The sequence below is a fragment of the Bufo bufo genome, chromosome 5 (assembly GCF_905171765.1).
Source record: "Bufo bufo chromosome 5, aBufBuf1.1, whole genome shotgun sequence".
NCBI classification, from domain to species: Eukaryota; Metazoa; Chordata; class Amphibia; order Anura; family Bufonidae; genus Bufo; species Bufo bufo.
The window spans coordinates 424,633,020-424,659,427 of NC_053393.1; the positions used below are offsets into that span (position 1 = coordinate 424,633,020).

Sequence of the window (26,408 nt, forward strand, 5' to 3'; positions counted from 1 at the left end):
GTAATTATAGTTTCATCTCCCATTCACAATATGGAAGAGGACGGTGTAATTACACTGCACACCGCTACAATCTATTTTCAAATGTTTTTATTTCAGGTTGACATAATAAAGGAGTACATACCGTGTGATATAAGTAGTACTTTACAGCATCATTTACAGCAAGTCTTTAGTAAAAGTCCCAACATAGACAATCAGTGTAGTACATAGGAGCTATTACGTCAACCTTCCGACACCAGACGGTTTTTAGAAGGGGGGTGAGGGGGAAAGGAGAGGGGAAGGGGGAAGGATGAGTTATGGGGATTAGTAGTACAGAAACCATAACTTGACTCCTTGCAAACCACAAGGTGAATAGAACATAACAGTAGCCCAACATGTTCACCTCTCCCCCACAGTTAGTGGAGTTAGAATCGAAGCAAGCACGCGGCGCGCAGGGACCCCCGCTGAGCCCTTAAGTAGGATCATATCCCTGAGATAAGCGGATCGCTTAGTAAGACACGCGTCTGATACCAGGAAGTGAGTTGAAAACATTACTGGATGCATCTTCTAACCTGGAGGGGCAGTATATCTATGAAGCTCTCACAGCATGCAAAGAATTGCTTCACATGGATCTCCTTCCTGGAAGACTCCTCTACCCAGTCCATCTTCATTAAGAAGGAGACTTTCTCAAGAAATAGCTTAAACGGTGGGAGTGTGGGGTCGATCATAGTCTATGTGGAGCATAGTCTTGATTCCTCCTGCTGCTGCTATCAGACATAACAATTTCCCACTACCAGGAGTACACCGTGTACTAGTCGAGTCAATGTACCCAAAGATGGCCCATATAGGGTCCAGAGGTGCTGTTGATGTCAAATGAGTGGTGGTAAACGTGTGGATTTTATGCCAGAAAGATTGTATCACCGGGCCCAGCCACAAACAATGGAAAATGTCTGCTCCTGTCTCTTTACACCGAAAGCAGTTGTCAGATTCAAAGACTCCTATACGGTGGCCCCGAACTGGATAGATATAAGCCCGGTGATAAATCTGTAGGGTCATCTCCCTGTAGCGGCTGGATTGCAAATAACAAAGATTGCGTTCCAGAGCCTGATATAGGGTGGACATTGTTAACTGCGGGATGTCCTTGAGTCATTTAGCTATTGCCCATTCACCCTTACCATAGTCCAGAGGGGTGTGTAGAAATTTATAGTAGCTAGTGGTATGTCCCCTTAGGGTAGGGGTATGTTTGACAGAGGCCTGTATAGCTGGGCTCCATTCTTGGGGGGGGGGGGGGGGGGGGGGGTTAAGTTGGGCAGTAATTTCTGGAGATAGCTGTTGGCTTGTAAATAGGGAAAGAAGTTAAAACGAATGTTGGGGTATTTAGATTTAAGATCTTCAAATGGTAGAATCTTGTGTGTGGTGTGGTCCACCAAGTGACTAATCAGAGTTAGTCCTCCCTTCTGCCAATCATAGAAATCCCTATGGGGGTGACCCTTCATGGAAAAAGTTGGTTGCCGGGGAAATTCCACCTTCTTAAGAAGGTATGCCCGCCCCATGTACGACAAAGGAAGATGTCGCCAGCCTGCTAGCTTGTCCTCCAGTGTACACACGAAGGGTGTAATATTTGCGTTATATAGCTTACCAGGTGATTTGGTGATCTGTACCCCCAGGTATGATTATAGAGTGAGAGCGCCATTGAAAGGGGAAAGGAGCAGTCCAGTCTTGTGGGCCCTTTAAGGAGCAGAGCTTCGGATTTATCCAGGTTAAGGGTGTAACCCGAAAGCTGTCTGAGATAAAGCGCCGTTCAAAAAGGGCCATGACACTTTGTCAAACGCCTTTTCGGCATCTAGACTTAGTAGTAAGGGTGGGGGGGGGCCGTAATTCTCTTGTGTCTCAAGGGTGGCAGCTATGGTTCCCCTGATGGTTTTTGACAGATTGTCTAGATTTAAGGAATCCTCTCTGGGAGAGGTGTATAATTCTGGGGAGAATGTTTTGTTAGATAGACTTTTCGCCAAGAATTTGTAATCGCTATTCAAAAGGGATATGGTTCTATAAGATTGTGGCGGTGACACGTCCTTGTTGGGATTGGGAATCTCTGGAGTATTGTCCTGGAGTCTAGAAACAAACACCGCTACAAACTATAAAGCATGCAGGTAAACACTGAAGAGGATGCAGCATGACCGCTGCAGCCTCTTCAACCAGCCGATTGGTAGGGGATCCGGGCTTTGGACCACTGATGATCTGTTATTGATGACCTATCCTGAGGATAGGTCATCAGTGTCCTGGCACTACACAACCCTTTTAATTTTTCTGCACGTGCAAACAGGCATAGTCGGTTCCAGACCCCCTGAGGATCAGCTATCAGTATCTAATTGGTGGGAGACCCCTTTAAATGTTCTTCAAACACTTTCTGGTATGACATCCCTGCGCCATCCAGTGTATGTAGGCTGCTTGTGATTGCTGTCCATGTACAGTAGGTGCGTGAATGCTATGACATACTTAGGCTACTTTCACACTGGCGTTTTGGTTTCCGCTTGTGAGACGGAAGTCGATGGGGACGGATCCGTTTTCACTGACACAATATGGCGCAATAGAAAACGGATCCGTCCCCCATTGACTTTCAATGGTGTTCAAGACGGATCCGTTTCGGCTATGTTAAAGATAATACAAATGGATCTGTTCTGAACGGATGCATGCGCTTGTATTATCTGAAGTTTGTGCAGATCCATGACGGATCCGCACCAAACGCGAGTGTGAAAGTAGCCTAACGTAATTGCATGACTTACGGAAGTCAAAGAGACTTTATTTAATGTTTATATTGGGTAAAAACTGCAAATATCTAAGACCAACACTGCTAAATAAGTATTGCAGCGGGTCTATGCATATGCTTAGCAGCTTTTCGCCCAGCATGCTCTCATTAAATGTGGCTGTTTATACACATATTGCATACACATCGCCATAAAAATTTAATAGATGTGGGCATCGTCTACAGCAGTGTTTCTCAACTCCAGTCCTCGGGGCCCACCTGCCGATCATAATTTGAGAATATTCCACAGTGTTAAGTCCCGATGCATTGCCAATAATTATATCACCTACTCAGTACTGAGCGAATCCTGAAAACATGACTTGCTGGAGGGTCGTGAGGACTAGAGATGAATAAGAAAGGTCTACAGTGCTACAGCCAAATTATTTCTCCATGTAATGGCTTAATAGGTGTTGCTTTCTGCGGTATGGTACCAGGCTTATTTTTTTCTAATTAAAGCTATTCTTCCCCTTTGGCTAACGTTCGCCAGGGCCATGCTGGGTTTCACATCTGCTGGAATAGATCTTATTTTGTTTGCTTCCCTTTTTACTCCTTGGAAATGATTAACAAGCAGACTAGCATCTGCTGATGTACATTATTATACTCACCATTTTTCTTCTAATTATGGCTTGTGGGAAAATATAGGACCCCCTCCACTGAATAACGTGAGCGTGCATGCAAAACGGATAAAGCACGGATGCCATCCGTGGTGTGTCCGTGATTTTTACGGACCCATAGACTTCTATGGGCGTGCTTGGTCCACATCACGGATCAAAGTAGTGCATGTCTCCGTGATTCATTATTATTATTTTTTTTTACTGACCCACGTTCAGTAAAACGAATACTGAAATGTGAACAGTCACATTTAAATCAATGGGTATGTGTGCTGTCTGTGGAAAATGCGGACAGCACATGTCGGTGAAAAATGGAAACGTGGACGAGACCTTAGGCCTCTTTCAGACGAGCGGGTATGGCGCTGCGGACGCGCAACGCAGCACCCGGCCTGACCTTCCAGCACTGCCAGGGTCACATAGCATTATATTGATTTATGATGCTATATAACCCTTACAGTTCTGGAAGGTATTGGATAACACTGCCAACATTATGTCAGTGTATCCAATACATTCCAGACCTAAGGGTTACATAGCATTATAAATAAATATAATGCTATGCGACCCCGGCAGTGCTGGAAGGTCAGGTCGGGTGCTGCGTATCCGCGGAGCGATACCCATTCGTCTGAAAGGGGCCTTAGGTTTGGTGCCCTTCATCAGTGCAGAGCAGAGTACAGGTTTGGCTGGGTGAGAGGCCTTTGTCGGGGACCTGGGGGGTGGTATTTCACCTTATTGAGAGCACTTAGTGGGCGTATTGAGTCTTATAGACTATGCAATATTCAACTTCGCTCTCTTTACAGTAATTTTATAATGAGTCTATGAAAGCCAGATACAGGCACTGGCCTACCCCGTGTTGTGCAGAAAGTTACAGGAGGTGCTTATTTCCACGTGCTATTCCTTTCTGTGTTTTGAATTATGGAATTTTTTTTTATTTTTTTTTTTACATCATCGCCTACATGTCTTGCAGATTGACCACAGCATAGGAAAAAAAAATCCTCAGAGTAACAAGATTTGGATTGTTTTGTTAATTTTACTGAATTGTTTGTGTGTTTTTATTTACAATTTCTATGCAGTGGGATTTTGACAAAAATATTTTTTTTCATTGACTCTAAAAATCTGCTTTATTTCCTTCTTTTACGCAGAACATTGTGGCTGTGGCCGCCGGCTTTTGTGATGGTCTCAAGTGTGGCGATAACACTAAAGCTGCCGTTATCCGTCTTGGCCTCATGGAAATGATTGCATTTGCAAAGATCTTCTGTAAAGGTCAAGTTTCCACCTCTACATTTTTGGAGAGCTGTGGAGTTGCCGATCTCATTACCACTTGCTATGGAGGGCGTAATAGAAAAGTGGCCGAGGCATTTGTTAACACTGGCAAGGTATTGAATTATTTGTGTGTCTACAAGTCTTGTAGCCTTGAGCGTTCTGTACTCATGCTGGTCTGCAAAGTGTTAGAGTTGAAAAGGCACAAGAACAAATATGTAGTAAAATATATAGTGATTGAACAGAACAAGTAAATGATCTGTGATCTGTAGGAACTTGTGTTCTATGACTATTATTGCATTGGTCCTTGTGCTACCAAAGCCGCAGTGGACTCCATCAGATCTCTGAAGGTGTTCTGTGTTATCTAGCACTAAGACATTAAAGGGAACCTGTCACCTCCTAAATGCATGTAAACCCGCCAGCAGTACCTCAGGGTAGCCCGCAGTGTGATACTAATCATACTTTTCATCCTGCAGTCCGATGCTGCATAAGGTCAGAAAACGATCTTTTATCCTCCGTCCGCGCTAATTTGCATGTCAGCTTGAAGTCAAGGGGGCAGCGGCCTACTTGCTTCAAGTCAAGGTAACCACGCCCCCTCTTGCCTTTGAGTGACAGCCCGCAATTCGGATTCGCTTTGCCAAGTCTCACGCATGTGCGGTCCCCTTTGTTTTACTGCGCGATCCCATGTCAGGGGCGTGGTTACCTTGACTTGATGAAAAGTATGATTAGTATCACACTGCGGGCTACCCTGAGGTACTGCTGGCAGGTTTACATGCATTTAGGAGGTGACAGGTTCCTTTTAACATTAGTCGTGTAAGGCTACTTTCACGCTGGCGTTTTGGCTTTCTGTTTGTGAGATCCGTTCAGGGCTCTCACAAGCGCTCCAAAGCGGATCAGTTTTGCCCTAATGCATTCTGAATAGAAAAGGATCCACTCAGAATGCATCAGTTTGCTTCCGTTCCGTCTCCATTCCTCTTTGGAGGCGGACACCAAAACGCTGCCTGCAGCGTTTTGGTGTCCGTCTGACGAAACTGAGCCAAACGGATCCATTCTGATACACCATGTAAGTCAATGGGGACGGATCCGTTTTCTAGGACACAATCTGGCACAATAGAAAACGGATCCGTCCTCCATTGACTTTCAATGGTGTTCAAGACTGGTCCGTTTTGGCTATGTTAAAGATAATCTCTGCTGCCTGAAACAGCGGAGACCTGATGGCCATGGCGCCTGCTGCACGTGCGAGCTGGCGCCATGTTTACCCATCGCTTCAGCGCTGTACATATACTGTGCGGATAGCGAAACGGTTAAGTAAATAGTATATGTCAAAGTAACATTCACATGAATTCTGGGACTCAAAATTTCCCAGCAGAACATTATACTTCCCCTCTTCTTTAGCGCATCCTGGTGTCCTCTCTTCCCCAGGTAAGTGATGCAGATGCACCCAGTCATCTACATACCATAAAAGTATTTATTACATCACCTTCTATTGTTTCATGGTCTAGATCTGATTCAATAAGCACATAGTAAGTAGTTTGGGAAGTAGAAGGGCGAGAAAGGGAACTCTGTCACCTTTCTCTCAAAGCCAGCATTGACTTTTTCAGAAATTTGTGCTGCAGTAGCGTTCAATCCCCACATGCATCAGCGAGCCTTCAGTACCGATCACCCTTTTGCTGGCTCACAGGCTTGTTTCTCCTTGGACCTCTTTTGCTTAGATGGTAACCATTGCAGAAAGGGACACCCAAAAGACCTGCTGCTTTAGAGATGCCTTTACCCAGTAGTCTAGCCAAAGTGGCACACTGATGCTTGCCCGTTTTTCCTGCTTCAGTTTGAAGAACCAACTGTTCACTTGCAGTATAATATAGTTCTTTTTTTTAACACTAATTTATCTATGAAAGAATATTCTTTTATATCTATACAGTAATGCCATCCCGTGGGATGACATTACTGTATAGATGTAAAAGAATAACCGCTCACAGATAAATTACGGTAGTGTTCCCTTTGAAGTGGACTGTATGGATTTTGATGTAGTTTAATTGAGTCCTCTTGGGGTTTTCACGAGAAAGATCCTTTTTATGCTTGAGAAGAGGAGCAATGTTTAGCCTTTGAGGTTCCACCGAGTCACACACGAGACCTCTAGACTGCACTCCCACACACCTATCTAATCAAAGACGTTTTAGTTTGGTTGCAATTCTTCAAAACCGAATTCTGCTTTGTTTCCTTTCTTTGAAGCTGCTGTTCCTTTTGTGTCCCAAGGCTTCATTCAGATCAAGGCCATAGGTTTGACTTTGACCCATTTAATACATGGTGCAGAAGAATTCGACATGCCAGGGCCCGTTCACATCACCATTTAGTTTTCCTTTCTTCCAGGGTGGATTTGATTTAAATCACAATTTAAATCACTAGTCCGTATGGCTTGATTTAAATGTTAGTTTTCTACATAAAGACTAATTCTTGCTGGTATAACTTATAATATGCAAGTAGATGAAGATTTTTAGAATAACAACTTTTCATATTAGTTTGATTAGGTGATTCTGTATTCATAGGTTTGTAGAAGTTAGGATTAAGGTCTTTTTCTCAACTCTGTTTATGTTATAACATTTTTGCTGTGAAGAAGAGGCATGTGATCTCTGCTGAGTCAAATTCAGTTTTGAGAACTGCAAAAGTAAACCAAGCATCTGTGATAATATCTTGTAGGCAGAGAAACTGCCCAATAATCTTACAAAAACCTCTGGAAGAGCATGACATTGTGAAAGGATAAATGGAATTTATTTACCCAAAAAATTAAACATATACAGCCTTAGGCCTCATGCACACGACCGTTCTGTTTTTTGTGGTCCGCAAACCGCAGATCCGCAAAAAACGGAAACCGCCCGTGTGCCTTCCGCAATTTACGGAACGGACGGTCCATTGTAGAAATGCCTATTCTTGTCTGCAAAACGGACAAGAATAGGACATGCTATTTTATTTAATTTTTTGCGGGGCCACGGAACGGAGCATCTTTTGCGGCCCCATTGAAGTGAATGGGTCCGCACCCGAGCCGCAAAAACTGCGGCTCGGATGCGGACCCAAACTACGGTCGTGTGCATGAGGCCTTATTCTACATAATTAAAAAACAAATCTTTATTTTATGATGGAATAACCTTTGGATGGTAATATATTTTCCTCCAAAAAGCATTTTATATAAAAAAAAATCCAATTAAAATAAAAAAATCCAATTTTTAAAAAAAAAAATTAAAAAAATCCAATTTTTTTTTTTTAAAATCATTGATTTTTATCCACCCTGCTTTCTTCTGATCCGTCAGAACTGAAAAATTAAATAAAAACAGTTATTTTATTTGTGCTGATTTTGCATCAGTTTTTGTAAGTTCCGTCAGAGATCCGTTATTTTAGACAGGAGAAAAAGTTCTCCATGCAGGATTTTTTTCTCCCATCTATATTAACGGATCTTTGACAAAACGGATGCACAAAATAAAGGATCCATATTTATTTAGTTTTTCAGTTCTTCTTATGGTGATGTGAACGTGGCCGGAAAGGTCTCAGATTGATATGTTCAGGTGGCTCGTGTTTAGTGCAGTTAATATGTCACTATTTCACCGCAAAGGGCTTCTTCATATACGATAGCCATATTAACTCTTACCATATTATTATTATTATTATTATTATTATTATTATTTTTTTTTTTTTTTAGCAAAGACTTGTGAATGTAGCCCACCTTATGCTCCATGTTGGTAAATTCACAGCTTACCTTGTGGAATCACTTTGCATCTCTGCATGTGTTACTAGACTTTCAAGTACAGAAGAGACTCATTTCATCTCTGTGTGTGCGCTGAAGCTGAATTTTCTCCTGTGATCATGCATTTCTGTTAGGTTGAGTCTTATCAAAGCTTTCCAGCTGTGAAACTGGTTAAAATAAGGTAAAGCCCTAGGATGTAGCACCACACCTTGTGTATCACAAAACAAATATTCCTTCTTCTTCAAAGTGAGGATCAGTTAGTTTGCCCGTCTTTGCCTCCCTAACCTGCAGCTTTTAAAAATTTTTTTATTACAGGTATGGATTTAATGAACCAGAATTTAGTATTTTTACGGAACTGACTATAATTGTTTTCTTGTGCTGTAGAGTATAGAGGAACTTGAAAAGGAGATGCTGAATGGACAGAAGCTACAAGGACCTCAGACCTCTGCAGAAGTGTACCGTATCCTGCAGCAGAAAGGCATGGTAGACAAGTAAGTGACAAGCTTTGCTAAGCACTAATTAGTGAACCTACAATACTATACTTTGGAAAGACAAATTGCATTTCCCCAGTGTACTTCTATTGTATGAATAGCCCCATTTACAAGGATGTGAGAAATTAGAATTTTTGCTTCACAGCCAGCCAAACAATTGCTTACTGAAGGGCTGACGAGGAACAGGCCCGGATTTGAATTCCCTGCTGCTCTTCTGTACTTTCCAGGCTGGAATAACCCAACATTAAAAGACGTAAAAGTCGACCATACCTGTAAAGATTTCTGCAGACGAGTGCTTTCTTAGGATGGACAACATATTTGATGCACTGGAGTTTGCATTTTTAGTATTCATTCATTAAGGTTTTAATGGTAAAAGTTATGTTTTAAATTCTGCAATATTTCCAGTGATAAAATAACTTTATTTTAGGATGCTCATTTTAGATGGCTGCCAACCTGTTCCAATACTCATGAGATAAGCCTGCAATTCAGATGAAATCTTCTGTTTTGACTGATGTCTAATGTTTGGTTGGCTAAAAGGAAGGCCATGCATATATAAACCCTTGAAGACCCATGACGTACGAATACATCATGGCCGCCAGTGCCTTGGCGACCTTTGATCTACTAGTACGTCATGCCGATCAGGCAGGCTGTAAACGGGGATGGCGGTGGATTAACCCCTTGTATGCCCTGGTCAAGGCTGACCGTGGCATACAGGGCGTTTGCGGGGGTCAGCAGTTCCATTGACATGCCCATTGGGTCCCTGCACTGTGGTTACCGGGGCTCGATGACTGAGACCGCAGCCCGATGCATTACACAAGCATCGGGGCTTGACTTCTACAGAAGCCTAGGGGATCCAGCCCCTTAGGCTGAGTCTCCTAGGCAACTGTCAGTGTATTACACTAGTTATACACTGACAGGCAATGCATTACATTACACATGTATTGTAATGCATTGCAGAGGGGATCAGACTCCCAAAAGTTGAAGTCCCACAGTGGGACAAAAATAAAAAGTTAAACAGTGTTTTTCATAAAATAAAAAAAAGCCATAATTTGTCACCTTACATCACAAAAAATGGTATTACCAAGAGATCAAAAGGCGTATGTACCCCAAAATAGTACCAATCAAACAGTCACCTCATTCCGCAAAAAAATGAGCACCTATATGAGACCATCACCCGAAAATTACAAAAAAATATGGCTTTCAGAAAATGGAGACTCTAAAACATGATCTATTTATTTTTTTCTTTCAAAATGCTTTTGTGTAAAAATGAAATAAATAAAAAAAAAATTAACATTTTAGGTATCACCACATCCATAACGACCTGCGATATAAAAATTGTCACATGACCTTCTTCCTCAGGTGAACACCATAAAATAAATATAATTGTGCCAAAACAACCAATTTTTGGTCACCTTGCCACATAAAGTGTAACAGTAATTGATCAAAAAAATCATATATACCCAAAAATAGTACCAATAAAAACGTCAACTCTTCCAGCAAAAAGGAGCCCTTAAAGGGGTTGTCCGGGTTCAGAGCTGAACCCAGACATACCCTTATTTTCACCCAGGCAGACCTGCAGTGTGTTCGGTGACGTCACCGACTCTGATGGGTGGGCTTTAGCACTGCCCTAGCCGTTTTACTGGCTAGGGCAGCGCTAAAGCACACGCATCAGTGCTGGTAATGTCACCGGGCTTCCTGGCAGCCCCATGGAGAGCCCGGTACGTCACCGGATCTCCAAAAAATGCCTTTGATCTGCGCGATTTAGCGCAGGGCAAAGGAGAGCATGGAAGCATGAACTACTCCGATGCTCAAGTCAGGGGGGCTGCCGGGGTGAAAATAGATGAATGTCTGTGTTCAGCTCTGAACCCGGACAACCCCTTTTAAATAAGACGATCAGCAGAAAAATTTTAAAAACAATACGGCTTTCAGAAAATAGAGACAGAAAAACATTTTTATTTAAAAAAATGTTTTATTATGTAAAACTGAAACAAAAAAAAATAAAAGTAGTCATATTTGATATCGTCACGTCCGTAACAACAACTACTTGCTCTAATACAACTACTTACGTTTACCTGTCGGGTAAACGTAAAAAATAAAAACTGTGCCAAAACAGCCATTTTTTGGTTACCTAGCCTCTCAAAAAGCGTAATATAGAGCGGTCAAATATCATATGTATCCCAAAATAATACCACCAAAACTGTCACCTTATCCCGTAGTTTTTTCAAAATGGGTCACTTTTTGAGAGTTTCTACTGTAGGGCTGCATCAGGGGGTCTCCAAATGTGACATGGTGCCTAAAAACCAGTCCAGCAAAATCTGCCCTCCAAAAACCACATGGTACTGCTTTCTTTTTGAGCCGTGTCGTGTGCCCCTACATCAGTTTACAACCACATGTGGCGTGGAACAGAAACGGGGTAATAGATACTGAGTTTTGTTTGGCTGTTAACTCCTGATGTGTTACAGGAAAAAATGAATTAAAATGGAAAATCTGCCAAAAAAAGTAAAATGTTGAAATGTTATCTCCATTTTTCTTTAATTCTTGTGGAACACCTAAAGGGTTAACTAAGTTTGTAAAGTGAGTTTTGAATAACTTGAGGAATGTAGTTTCTAAAATGGAGTAATTTATAGGTGGTTTGTATTATGTAAGCCCCACAAAGTGACTTCATATCTGAATTTTGGAAATTTTCATAAAAATTTTAAGAATTGCTTCTAAAATTCTAAGCCTTCTAACGTCCAAAAAAATAAATAAAATTGACATTTACAAAATGATGCCAACATGAAGTAGACATACAGTGAGGAACAGAAGTATTTGAACACCCTGCAATTTTGCAAGTTCTCCCACTTAGAAATCATGGAGGGGTCTGAAATTCACATTGTAGGTGCATTCCCACTCTGAGACAGAATAAAAAAAAAAATTCAGGAAATCACATTGTATGATTTTTTTAAAGAATTTATTTGTCTTGCACTGCTGAACATAAGTCTTTGAACACCTGAGAAACAGCAAGAATTCTGGCTCTCAAAGACCTGTTACTGTGCCTTTAAAAAGTCCACCTCTACTCCACTTACTAATCTAATTTAGTAGCACCTGTCTGAGCTCTTTAAAGACACCTGTCCACCCCACAATCAGTCAGACACCAACTACTACCATAGGCAAGACCAAAGAGCTGTCAAAAGACACCAGAGACAAAATTGTGGACCTCCACAGGCTGTAAAGGGCTACGGGGCAATTGTCAAGCAGGTTAGTGAAAATGGATCAACTGTTAGAGCAATTGTTAGAAAATGGAAGCGGCTAAAGACGACTGTCAGTCTCCCTTGGACTGGGGCTCCATGCAAGATCTTACCTCGTTGGGGTATTACTGATGATAAGAAAGGTGAGGAATCAGCCCAGAACTACAAGGGAGGAGCTGGTCAATGACATGAAGAGAGCTGGGACCACAGTTTCAAAGGTCACTGTCGGTAGAACACTAAGCCATCATGGTTTGTCATGCATTGCACGGAAGGTTCCCCTGCTCAAGTCCTCACCTGTCCAGGCCTGTCTGAAGTTTGCCAATGACCATCTGAATGCTCCAGAGGAAGCATGGGAGAAAGTCATAGGGCCAGATGAGACCCTAGACTTTTTGGTCTAAACTTCATCGTGTTTGGAGGAAAAAGAAGGATGAGTTGCATCCCAAGAACACCATCCCTACTGTGAAGCATGGGGGTGGTATCATCATGCTTTGGGGGGTGCTTTTCTGCCAAGGGGACAGGACGACTGCACTGTATTAAGGAGAGGATGAATGGGGCCATTTATTGTGAGATTTTGAGCAACAACCTCCCTCCCTCAGTCAGAGCATTGAAGATGGGTCGTGGCTGGGTCTTCCAACATGACAACGACCCGAAGCACACAGCCAGGATAACCAAGGAGTGGCTCTGTAAGAAGCATATCAAGGTTCTGGAGTGGCCTAGCCAGTCTCCAAGACCTAAATCTAATAGAACATCTCTGGAGTGTTGCTCAGCGACAGCCCCGAAACCTGACAGATCTAGAGGAGATCTATGTGGGGGAGTAGGCCAAAATCCCTGTTGCAGTGTGTGCAAACCTGGTCAAGAACTACAGGAAACATTTGACCTCTTTAATTGCAAACAAAGGCTTCTGTACCAAATATTACCACTGATTTTCTTGTTCAAATACTTATGCTCAGCAGTGCAAGACAAATACATTCTTTAAAAATCATACAATGTGATTTCTTGAAATTGTATTTTTTATTCGGTCTCTCAGAGTGGGAATGCACCTACAATGTGAATTTCAGACCCCTCCATGATTTGTGGGAGAACTTGCAAAATCGCAGGGTGTTCAAATACTTCTGTTCCTCACTGTATTGGGAAATGTAAAGTAATAACTAAAATAATCTCAGAATGGCTTGGATAAGTAAAAATGTTCCAAAATTATTACCACAAAGTGTTATAGGTTAGACAGCATGTCAATGTGTCTTCGCCAGGTTCCTACAGTCCGTGTGACTGCTGTAAAGTACAGTATATCTTTGAATACTGTTTAAAGGGGTTGGACCATGAAAAATAATCTACTTTTTTTTCAAACCAGCACCTGGAGCTGAATACTTTTTGTCATTGCATGTAATTAAAAATTTTGTATAGCCACTGATTTATATACTGAAATCTATCTGTATAGCGCCAACTGCTATTTGCCCCCTCAAAATTCTCTGTCCAGTTCCCTGAGGTTGACATACATGCTCAGTTCAATCCTTCAACTGCCACCAGCTGCATCAGAAAGCACAAGCCCCCTGAGCAGCCAGCTTTAAATAAATCTAGCAGAGCGATTGCAGTAATGAATGGGGTTCTATGGATCCATGTGAGATACAGGTCCGGTTTATTAGAAAGAGACTTTCATGTACTGTACTATATGATATGTTTTTCATTTTTTATATTACACATGGGATAACCCCTTTAATAACATCTTATGCAAGATGACCACCCCCATAATCCCACACAGAAAATGAAATTGAACATTTTACCGTTAGAAAATATATTTGGTACTTTTGTTAATGCAGTCCCTTTAAAGGGGTTGTCCGCTTTTGTTATATTGATGACCTATCTTCTGGATAGGTCCTCAATATCACATCATCGGGACCCGACTGCCATCACACCTACCAATCAGCTGTTTGAAGAGACCACCGAGCTCACGCGAGCGCTGCATTGACATTGCAGAGGCGGACAGGTGTAATTGCAACTCTGCAGTCCCGATTCCCTTCAACAGGAGGGCTCTATCCTATTCACTTGAATAGGAAGGCGCTGTCCCATTGAAGTGAATAGGACAGCGGAGTTTAATTGCACTGCTGCTTGCTGCAATGTCGATGGTGAACAGGTAAACGGAGACGAGAAGACGGCACTCATGTGAGCACTGCGTTCTCTTCAAACCGCTAATCGTGGGCGTGATGGCATTCGGCCCTCCGCTGATCTGATAGGTCAATATAAAAAAGCAGTCAACCCCTTTAATGTTTTCCCGAAAAAACTACAAGCAGCCTTGTGACCATCAGAAAAAGAAATCGGATAAGTTTTGTTCATGACAACTTTTTCCCCCCCAATAGGGGAGTATAGATATTGCACTCGTCATAGTACTGCTGCGGCTAGCACATGACCATATTTTGCTGTGCAATCGTCAATTAATAGCTTGAATTGTAAACGTACTTTATTTTGTTGCATTACAGATTTCCACTTTTTGCTACTGTGTACCAAATCTGCTATGATGGGAAACCTGTGGAAGAAGTCATTTCCTGCCTGCAGATCCATCCTGAGCATTTGTAGTATTTTTCTTTCTAATACATATTTTTTATGCTGCAAAACTCTGGAGCCCAGTCTCCACTAACGCACAAACGTTAAAGTATGTAAAATCTATCAATTGTAAAATCACTGCGACATCTTGGCACCGAAGAGCTGCTGTTTGCACAGATCATGAAAAAGAATTGTCCGTAAGGTATGTTCACAGGTGGTGAATTTCCATTGTAGAGAATTTCAGCTTACACATCAGTGCTGTAGAAACAGCCCCAGCACCAAGATGCACGGTATAGGTAAGTATACACCTAGCAGTTCTGCTGCAACAAAACTGCAAAGTGTGGCCTAACTCTAAGGGTCCATTCACACTTCCGTATGTGTATTGCGGAGCCGCAAAACACGGACACCGGCAATGTGCGTTCCGCATTTTGCGGACCGCACATCGGCGGCACTCTCATAGAAAATGCCTTTTCTTGTCCGCAATTGCAGATAACAATAGGACCTGTTCTATTTTTTTGCGGATCCGCAAATGCGGATGCGGACAGCACATTCCGGCCCCATTGAAAATGAATGGGTCCGCACCTGTTCGGCAAAAGTGCAGAACGGATGCGGACCCATTTTGCGGACGTGTGAATGGACCCTTAGGCTTTCTACTGCCTTCCTACAATGAGTTTGCCACATGTAAACATATCCTTGAAGGGATTGTGCAGCTCCTGCACCATGTTGTACCTTTCAAACAAACTGATACCTGCTCCCTGCCACTCGATTTCCAACTCCTTTCAGTGGTCTACTGGTCCCCATCCTGTAAACTTTCAGACGGTTGGGATGACGTGCGCTGCTGCAGCGATTGATTGGCCTTAGCAGTAATGTGTCCGCACGTGGCACTGTTGAGACCAGTCACTGGCTGCAGCAGCGCACATTGGACAATGACCAGCCGACCGCAGATGGCAATCAGAACAGAGTGTTTAGAGTGTGAGTATTTCAACAGAACAAAAAATAATAATAAAAAGTCCCCAAAGTTCGACAACCTTTTTAACAAAATCATTTATTAGGTGAATGGGAATAGATGAAAGGGAAGCTAATCATTTTGGAGCACATGTACGATATACGACCTTGTCATAGTTGTAGATGAAAATTCATTCTTTTACCCAAAAATATATATCACTTACTGAAACTGCTTGTTGTCTCTATAAAAAGTGAGTGTGTGTGTGTGTGTGTGTGTGTGTGTATATATATATATATATATATATACATACATACATACATACATACATGCCTGCTCCCCTGAGAGAACTAATGCTATTGCTTGTCTTGCAATGATGGTGGTTACATTGTGCTACTGTGTTAATTCCTTTAAGGCTACTTTCACGCTAGCGTTTTCAATTCCGCTATAGAGATCCGTCATAGGATCTCAATAGCGGATAAATAGGCTTCCATTTTGTCCCCATTCATTGTCAATGGGGACAAAACTGAACGAAACGGAATGCACCAGAATGCATTCCGTTCCGTTTGGTTGCCCTCCCGTCGCGGACAGAATAACGCTGCAAGCAGCGTTTTCTATTGTGTCAGAAAAAACTGATCCGTCCCCATTGACTTACATTGTGGGTCAGGACGGATCAGTTCTCTCTGACACAACAGAAAACGGATCCGTCCCCCATTGACTTTCAATGGTGTTCATGACTGATCCGTCATGGCTATAGAAGACATAATACAACCGGATCCGTTCATGACGGATGCATGCGGTTGTACTATTGTAACGAATGCGTTTTTGCAGATCCATGGCGGATACGCAAAAAAAACGCTAGTGTGAAAGTAGCCTTATGCAACACAACTGTAATATTTTAGGGTAGATTTTATTGTACTATAGCTGCATATAGAAAATAGTTTGCCCCTATTGCTGAACTATTTAAGGGATCATATTTTAGGTTTGTGCATCTTTTTAACATGTACTGTATTCCGGATGTTAAAACGTTTAGTATTGATGCATATTTTATTTGTATATAAGGGCTTTCAGTGTGTTACAACATTGACTACCCTGTACTTTGGGGCCATTCCTTTACACATACTGTGCACCATGGTGATGCTATTGCACTACTATTAAAGCATATGAAAGCAATTGTGTGTATTTTCTGTGTGATTTATTTCAGATGTATGAAACCGATTTCCAACTTGACTAATGTTACATCATTTCTTGCTTAGTTCTGTGGCTCTAACTACCGTAGTTTACTTCCCTTTTTTTTTTTCCTTACATTTTTATTCCTAATTATCCTGTTATTTTAAGTGTTTTAGTAAAACCTAATTTATTATTTAGTCACTTTATTGTTCAAGCCAGTTACTAATTTAGCAGTATGCTTACATTTTCATTATCTATTGGGAAAAAAGTACTTTAGTTAATGTAATCTTTCATTTTTACAGTATTGATTAAAATTATTTCCCAACTGCAAAAATGTAAGCTTTAGCTCTGTAATGATCACCCACCATTTTTTGATTGCAGTTGGTGCGTGTCCCTAGTGCGCAGCAATGTCTTTTGCTTTTACTGTAGTAACACTTCTGTTCCTCCATCTAGCAGGATGAGATCATGTCTTTTCCAGGCTATATAACACTCAATGAACACTATATGTAATGAATAGAGGAAGTGGCAATGCCTTGGGCATAGCAGTTCTGCTGCAATGAAAAGTACCACCACAGGGATTGGTTTTCACTAAGGCTCCAATGCAGGGTTGGGATTGTAAATTTTTAACAGGTTCCTTAATAAATGAGAAAATGCAGACCAGAAGTGTCACAACTAGTGTTGAGCGAATTGAGCTTCGGATCATCGATACGGTCAAGCACTTCGGTTTTAATGCTGGCTCTGTACAGCATTAAAATGTATTGCCTCCATGTAGGCAAAATGTCATTTCACCCAAAGTCACACGAGACTTCAGTGAATTAATTTGGGATTCATTTCTGCATCTTTAAAAACATCTAAAATTAGGAATCCAAAGTCTGGTCTGGTACTGGCTGGTACCTCGTGCCAAACCCAACTTTAGATTCCTAATTGTAATTGTTTTTAAAGATGCAGAAATAAATCCCAAATTAATTCACTGAAGTCTCGTATGACTTTGGGTGAAATGAAGTTTGCATACACAGAGGCAATACATTTTAATGCTGTACGGAGGCAGGTGTTAGCATTAAAATCGAAGTGCTTAAAACGAATCTACTTCGGATCTCTGATCCAAAGCTCGATTCGCTAAAGCCTAGTCGCGATATATACAAAGACACCACACGTTATTATTCACTACTCCCAAAAACTTAGGGATTTCAGGTGAAATTTATGGAAAATGTAAAAGGTTCACGCTACACTGATATATCATGAAAGTAGGGCATTTAAGTAAAAGCATGCAATGGTGATTTCCTAATCTCAAACAATTTATTGAAACAAAACCCAATCATGTGGCCTTGAGCATCAATTACAGCTTGAGAAAGACATCTTATGCTGTTCACAAGTCAACTTATTGTCTGAGGCATGGCATCCCACTCTGCTTGAAGGGCAGCCCTCAGGTCATTAAGGTTCTGGGGTACAGAGTTACGAGCCTCTACATAGCGATTCACTTGATCCTATAGGTTTTCAATGGGATTCACGTCTGGAGAAGATGCAGGCCACTCCATTTGAGGTACCCCAGTCTCCAGCAGCCGTTCCCTAATGATGCGACCTTGATGAGCTGGCGCATTGTTGTCCATCAAGACGAAATTAGGCCTGTGTTTTTCATGCAGAGGCACAATGACTGGATTAATGAGGTTATTCAAGTAGTATGGGCTTGCCATTGGACCATTCACAAAGTGTAGGGCAGTTCTGTATTGATTAGACACTCCTGCCTACACTAACAGCACCAACAAAGGCTCGTCTGTTGACAATGGTGTCTGATGCATAGCGCTCTCTGTGATGTTTCCAACATCGTTGGCAGCCATCATTTCTGCTCAGCGTTAATCGACTTTCATTAGTGAACAGCACTGAGGCCCACCGGTCCTTCATCCAGCGTAGATGCTCCATGGGCCCATGCAAGACGATGATGCCAGTTCCTGGTGTTGTAGTCAGGTACCCTTGCAGTTCGTCAAGCATGCAGACCACGCTGATGTAAATAGTTACGGATGGTCTGGTGTGATGCTTGGGTGCCTCTGACATCCCTAAAATGTGCCTTAAGTTGTGTGGCATTCATCATCCGGTTACGCAGGGCATTGTTCACAATGAAGCGGTCATCAGTGTGGGATGTGGCCAAAGGATGTCCACTTCTATGCCTTTCTGTGACTCTTCCAGTATCACTGTTGCAACCTGCTGGTGACACTCTAAGCTCAGTGGCCACTTCCGTCTGAGAACATCCTGCTTGAAGCCTCGCAATGGTGAGGTATTGTTGATCAATTGTTAGGTGTCGTCTTGGTCTCATGATATCAAAATTTGAACAGCATGATGAGGAGGACTGTTTAAATACCAATTCTCATTGAACCAGGAAATATATTGGGCGATTTCATGGATCAAGCACCTGTTGTGAATTTTGCCATTAAGCTCTTTGTTAGAGAACAGCAACTTGTGAAAAAAGTACTGAAACATTGAACAGGTCACAGTAAGTTCACCTATAAAGCTTAGAGTGCATTTTAGTGTCATCCTGAAATTTCACCCACAAGCCAAATATCCCTAATGTTTTGTGAGTAGTGTATATTATATATATATATATATATCTCAAATAACCATTAAAAGTAGAGAAGTCCATGGCACTCATAATTAACAGTAACATAAATCATTTTTAGCGCTTCATTGCAGGTAATACAAGGGAGACAAACATGTGGATCGACCTTCAGACAGCGTCAAAGGACATAAAACCGCTATTGGCTGATCTCCATGTGTCTGCTTCTCATGTATTACCTGCAATGAAACTAAAATTAATTTTTCAGCTATTCTTAATGGTGAGTGAAGTGGATTTCCTTTATATTGAATGATTGCTGTCACTGATGGCATGAAACACCATTATTTACCGGCTGTGTGAATTTCTGCATCATTACTGGCACTTCTGTAATGCTGCTGTTTCTGTTTGAAACTCACCCAAAAATACACATGCACATATACTATACATAAATTTTTTGGGGAATACAATATCTGCTTATGGAGAGCACCTGCTTGAGTAGTCTTATAGGCCAGGCAATGCTCCTGGAATGCTGGCCCTTAACAAGCTTTGCCTCTAATTCTACCAGATGTAAGGTAGCTATCCTATAAGTCAGTGTTCGACCTTTTAAAACAGCTCATGACACGACTTGGATAATAAATAAGACAGCATCTCATCTGTAGACGGCTGTTTCGGGGTGATTGCCCCTCATCAGTGCAGAGCCGAAAGTACTGACTTAACTAGGTGAGAGGCCTAGGTCAGGATTTGGGTAATACGATATCTAACTTAGGCTACTTTAACACTTGCGTTTTGTGTGGATCCGTCATGGATGGATCCATTCAGATAATACAACCGCATGCAACCGTTCAGAACGGATCTCTTTGTATTATTTTTAACATAGCCAAGACTGATCCGTCTTGAACACCATTGAAAGTCAACGGAGGTCGGATCCGTTTTCTATTGTGCTGTCGAAAACTGATCCGTCCCAATTGACTTACATTGTGTGCCAGGACGGATCTGTTTGGCTCAGTTTCATCAGAGGGACACCAAAAGCGAGCAGCGTTTTGGTGTCCGTCTCTAAAGCGGAATGGAGACTGAACTGATGCATTGTGAGCGGATCCTTTTCCATTCAGAATGCATTAGAATGCAAACTGATCCGTTTTGGACCGCTTGTGAGAGCCCTTAATGGATCTCGCAAACGGAAAGCCAAAACCCGAGTGTGAAAGTAGCCTTACATCTGGTGGCTTCAGAGGCAAAACTTGCTGAGAGCTCATTTGCACTCCTTCTATACATAAAAAAATAAATGCACCACACACAATACACCGTATATATGCTGCACACACATACATAAATACATCATTTCGAAGCAATACATTCTCCACTGTAAGTACTATACATAATACAGTAGATAAATTACAAACCATATATATTTTACACACAGTAGATATGCCAACACGATATACATTATACAGGGAGTGCAGAATTATTAGGCAAATTAGTATTTTGACCACATCATCCTCTTTATGCATGTTGTCTTACTCCAAGCTGTATAGGCTCGAAAGCCTACTACCAATTAAGCATATTAGGTGATGTACATCTCTGTAATGAGAAGGGGTGTGGTCTAATGACATCAACACCCTATATTAGGTGTGCATAATTATTAGGCAACTTCCTTTCCTTTGGCAAAATGGGTCAAAAGAAGGACTTGACAGGCTCAGAAAAGTCAAAAATAGTGAGATATCTTGCAGAGGGATGCAGCACTCTTAAAATTGCAAAGCTTCTGAAGCGTGATCATCGAACAATCAAGCGTTTCATTCAAAATAGTCAACAGGGTCGCAAGAAGCGTGTGGAAAAACCAAGGTGCAAAATAACTGCCCATGAACTGAGAAAAGTCAAGCGTGCAGCTGCCAAGATGCCACTTGCCACCAGTTTGGCCATATTTCAGAGCTGCAACATCACTGGAGTGCCCAAAAGCACAAGGTGTGCAATACTCAGAGACATGGCCAAGGTAAGAAAGGCTGAAAGACGACCACCACTGAACAAGACACACAAGCTGAAACGTCAAGACTGGGCCAAGAAATATCTCAAGACTGATTTTTCTAAGGTTTTATGGACTGATGAAATGAGAGTGAGTCTTGATGGGCCAGATGGATGGGCCCGTGGCTGGATTGGTAAAGGGCAGATAGCTCCAGTCCGACTCAGACGCCAGCAAGGTGGAGGTGGAGTACTGGTTTGGGCTGGTATCATCAAAGATGAGCTTGTGGGGCCTTTTCGGGTTGAGGATTAAGTCAAGCTCAACTCCCAGTCCTACTGCCAGTTTCTGGAAGACACCTTCTTCAAGCAGTGGTACAGGAAGAAGTCTGCATCCTTCAAGAAAAACATGATTTTCATGCAGGACAATGCTCCATCACACGCGTCCAAGTACTCCACAGCGTGGCTGGCAAGAAAGGGTATAAAAGAAGAAAATCTAATGACATGGCCTCCTTGTTCACCTGATCTGAACCCCATTGAGAACCTGTGGTCCATCATCAAATGTGAGATTTACAAGGAGGGAAAACAGTACACCTCTCTGAACAGTGTCTGGGAGGCTGTGGTTGCTGCTGCACGCAATGTTGATGGTGAACAGATCAAAACACTGACAGAATCCATGGATGGCAGGCTTTTGAGTGTCCTTGCAAAGAAAGGTGGCTATATTGGTCACTGATTTGTTTTTGTTTTGTTTTTGAATGTCAGAAATGTATATTTGTGAATGTTGAGATGTTATATTGGTTTCACTGGTAAAAATAAATAATTGAAATGGGTATATATTAGTTTTTTGTTAAGTTGCCTAATAATTATGCACAGTAATAGTCACCTGCACACACAGATATCCCCCTAAAATAGCTAAAACTAAAAACTACTTCCAAAAATATTCAGCTTTGATATTAATGAGTTTTTTGGGTTCATTGAGAACATGGTTGTTGTTCAATAGTAAAATTAATCCTCAAAAATACAACTTGCCTAATAATTCTGCACTCCCTGTATAAGAATTCTGTACCTTGTAGCTGGTGGGATATTTACCACCACAGGAACGTTGGTGACAGTGAACATAGGGAAAGGGAGCTGCAGAGGAGAGCCTGGCACATTAGAGGTCAGATGTTGATTGGCTCAATGCTGATATCTAGGGATGAGCAAATTTCGTATTTTGAAATTCATTCACGCTTTGTTTACTGGTAAAAGGTGAATTGCATTATGGATTCTGTTACCACGGACCATAACGCAATTCTATGACGGAATGCATAACGTTATGCCTTTAGAGGCATTCTGTTATTCATTCCGTCATAATAGAAGTCTATGGGCTGCAAAACTGATCCGTCCCGTTTCCGTTATACAGGTAGAAGTGTTGCCAAATTTTCGATCCAACAACCCCACCCCCAAGCTCTAGCCCTAAAGGCAAGTGTAGATGGATATTATGTTCAGTGTTGCCAAACATACATGAGAATACACCATATACCTATCACACCCAGTGATTTCTCTTCTGTTTATACATGTTATTTCCTCATCTTCTCTGTTTGGACCAGACCACCATGATGATTTCTCTCAGCCATGTCTTCTCTCTGCAGAGTTTGCTACACAGACATCTTATGTTCTTTACATTTCTATCATCCTCCCCCTCCTGGTGCCCATATCCTGCTGCAAAACCCCAATATTCTGCACGCTCCCCCATGCCCCCAAATACTATGCTGCAGAAATCGTGCTATACAGAATAGTCCTCCCACCATAGCAGTAGTGCTCTCAAAAGTCCCACCAATAATAATAATTCTCCCCCAGAGTGCCCTCGTTAGTAAGATCCCATTTTGTATAGGCGTATTGATTTGAATAGGCTTGATGCATTATTTACATCAGTATTAATTTATTACTAATGGCAGGTCTGAATGTCAAATGATATTCTAAGCCATTGTTTTGGTGTTAAATGTGGAATACAGGACAACCACTTAGTATGACAGCCAAAGGAGCAGAATTAACCTTGGCTGACTATGTATGATGCGAGTATTAAACCTTCAGGATCCTGTGAGTTAACAATGCCAATTAATGTGTATGTAATTGTTACCGTCTCATTAGGCAGAAATTTTGTGTTGAGGGCATGCCACATCTGGAAATATCTTGTGGTGAAGTGCATGGTAGAGGTGTGGAGGGGGTGTATATCTCATCCAGGTTTCCAGTTTAGTTGGGTGAGGTAACCGAAATCCAAAGATGTTTTGCTTCAGCAAGGCATAGCTTGCTGGAGATGGTTTGTTTAGGTTATATGAGCTGGATTTCTTAGGACTGGGAGGTTGGTAGTGGGGGTCTCTCAGTCCACACCCTAGTCCGCTACAGGTATTTACCTGGCCTGAGGTGAGGCCAGCTGTGAATAATCGATGAGGGATAAAATAATCCTCAGTGGGGGGGTGATTGAGGAACAGTGAAGGAAGCCTGCAGAGGCTTTGCTTGGTCACAGCCAGGAGGGTAAAGCCTGAGTTTTGGGGGGGACCCAGCAACTGAGGAAAAGAGGTGTCGCACGGTCAGAGTCGGGAGGTCTGCTGGACCATATCCCCGAAGATATTGTGTGGTCACAGTCGGGAGGACTGGTGGTCCTAGACCCCAATGGGTTGCATTGGTCACAGCTAGGAAGCTGTCTGACCGCATAGCTAAGTGAAGCCGAATATCACAGTGTGAAAACTGAGCTAGAGGTGAGTTAGGGAAAACCTCTATAGTGAGCGCCTAGCCGGGCAAGGATTTATTGTTTTCTGTTGATGTAACGCGTTGTGATGTGAAACTGCAACTTCCATCATGCCAAGTGATGCCAAACTAGGAAGTTTGATGTGCTATGTGACAAATATAGCACTGTTTGAGCTTGAAAAGCCCCTATTTGATGAGAAGTCTGTCATCGCCGCCCCAGGCAGAGAGAGCGATCACTTACAATCTGTATAATTTAATATGTAAGACTTGGGTGAAGGCTCCCATCCTAGTAAAAGTCTCCCACCTTAACAATTACCATAGTGGTCAAAAAGTGAGGAGCAGATAGACATTGTAATGAAGGTAGCTGTCACAGTCGTTACCTTTGACTGTGACCTTCCGTTCTTGCTCATTCGGCGCTCCTCGCTGAAGTTCTGTTCCTGTGTGTCATTTGTGGTTCTTTATGGGTTAACTCTCCTGTGTGCCTATTAGGAGTCAATCCTCTGTCTGCTCCATGGGTGTGGTCTCTCTGCTGCACCCATGAAACCTGTATATAAGGCTGAGGTTTCCTCAGTTCTGTGTCAGCTCTCCTGGTGTGTGTTGTCTTGTCCTGTCCTGCTCCTGGTTTGTACTTTCTCTCCCATGCTGCTGACCCATGGGATCCGTGTCTGTCTGCCTGTGCTCTGTGGGTTTTCCTACTTGTTCATTTGCGTCCTCTTTCCTGTCTTTCTGTTCTGCCAGTTATGTTTTAGTTACTTTGTGTTTATTCTGATGTCTGTGTTCAGCAAGCCTTTGCAGCAGAGTGGCATGACAAGGCCATGCAGTTTACTACTGGTGGAGCAAGTCCTTCTCTGCTCATTGCCACTCCTGCTCCCTTGCGTGAACTCCTGCTTGTATTATTAGTTGCCCTGTTTTGTATTCATATGTCTGTGTTCAGCAAGCCTTTGCAGCAGAGTGGCATGACAAGGCCATGCAGTTTACTACTGGTGGAGCAAGTCTTTCTCTGCTTATTGCCACTCCTGCTCCCTTGCGTGAACTCCTGCTTGTATCATTAGTTGCTCTGTTTTGTATTTGCCTGTATGTTATGTATGCCTATGTGCCGTCGGTACCTTCTGGTACCTGTTGTCCATTCGCTCCTGCTGTCACTGTCTAGGTCACGCTCCAGAGTGGACCCTGGCAACTTCCTGCGGCTAAGTCTAACCCTACCATCTAGGGCTCTAGTGAAAACCAGGAGTTGCTTAGTTACGCCCCTCTGGAGTATTACTAGACAGTGGCGCAGTGGGGGTTTTCTCCCACTGTGCTGACGGTACATAGAGCTCATGTTTTATCTGTGCTGCTTTCCATGTTTCTGTTTGTGCAATAAACTCTTATGTGTCTGTACCTGATTTCCGTTTATTGCTTGACGACGCGGTGGTCTCTCCTGGGACCTCCAACTCGTGACAGAATGAACAAGTAGGAAAACCCACAGAGCACAGGCAGACAGACACGGATCCCATGGGTCAGCAGCATGGGAGAGAGTACAAACCAGGACCAGGACAAGACAACACACACCAGGAGAGCTGACCCAGAACTGAGGAAACCTCAGCCTTATATACAGGTTCCATGGGTGCAGCAGAGAGACCACACCCATGGAGCAGACAGAGGATTGACTCCTAATAGGCACACAGGGGAGTTAACCCATAAAGAACCACAAATGACACACAGGAACAGAACTTCAGCGAGGAGCGCCGAATGAGCAAGAACGGAAGGTCACAGTCAAAGGTAACGACTGTGACAGTAGCGTGGAATTTTTGACACCGAAGTAAATCTGGCATAGTGTCACAATAATAGGTTTGACCACCAAAACTGACAGGGCTGATTTAAGGGAATCCATTTTATTAATTTATTTGGTGTCACTTTTCAAACTTAAAGAATAACTAACTATGATTTGCACTTTTTATCTGAAAGAAAGCTAAAAAAGAAAAAAAATTCTTAATAAACAGCCCTACGTGTAATAAATAAACACAACAAAAATGATTTAGGTAGCCCAAAAAACATGTTAGGCCTCTTTCACACGTGCATCACGTTATGGCTCAGGATGCGTCCCGGATGCATTGCGGCAAACCCGCGTGAGTAGGTACGCAATTTCAGTCGGTTTTGACTGCGATTGCGTTCCGTTCAGTTTTTATCGCGCGAGTGCAATGCGTTTGGCACGCGCGTGATAAAAAAACTGAATGTGGTACCCAGACCCAAACTTCTTCACTGAAGTTCAGGTTTGGGTTCAAGGTTGTGTAGATGTAATTATTTTCCCTTATAACATGGTTATAAGGGAAAATAATAGCATTCTTAATACAGAATGCTTAGTAAAATAGGGCTGGAGGGGTTAAAAAAAAAAATAATAATTTAACTCACCTTAATTCGCGCAGCCCGGTGTAATGTTACATTACCCTACTTCGTGAGATTTCCC

The 26,408-nt window shown here is 42.4% G+C and overlaps 1 protein-coding gene across 1 annotated transcript in view; it reads left to right on the forward strand.

Annotated features, from left to right (window-relative positions):
* The window catches only part of GPD1L (glycerol-3-phosphate dehydrogenase 1 like), a 45,227-nt gene extending 30,195 nt beyond the window's left edge, over positions 1–15,032 (forward strand). The window contains exons 6-8 of the mRNA XM_040433373.1: positions 4,530–4,763; positions 8,765–8,871; positions 14,570–15,032. Of these exons, the coding sequence (XP_040289307.1) occupies positions 4,530–4,763; positions 8,765–8,871; positions 14,570–14,666 (438 nt within the window). The 3' untranslated portion in view covers positions 14,667–15,032. The remainder of the gene's footprint in view (positions 1–4,529; positions 4,764–8,764; positions 8,872–14,569) is intronic.
* Positions 15,033–26,408: the final 11,376 nt, after the last annotated feature.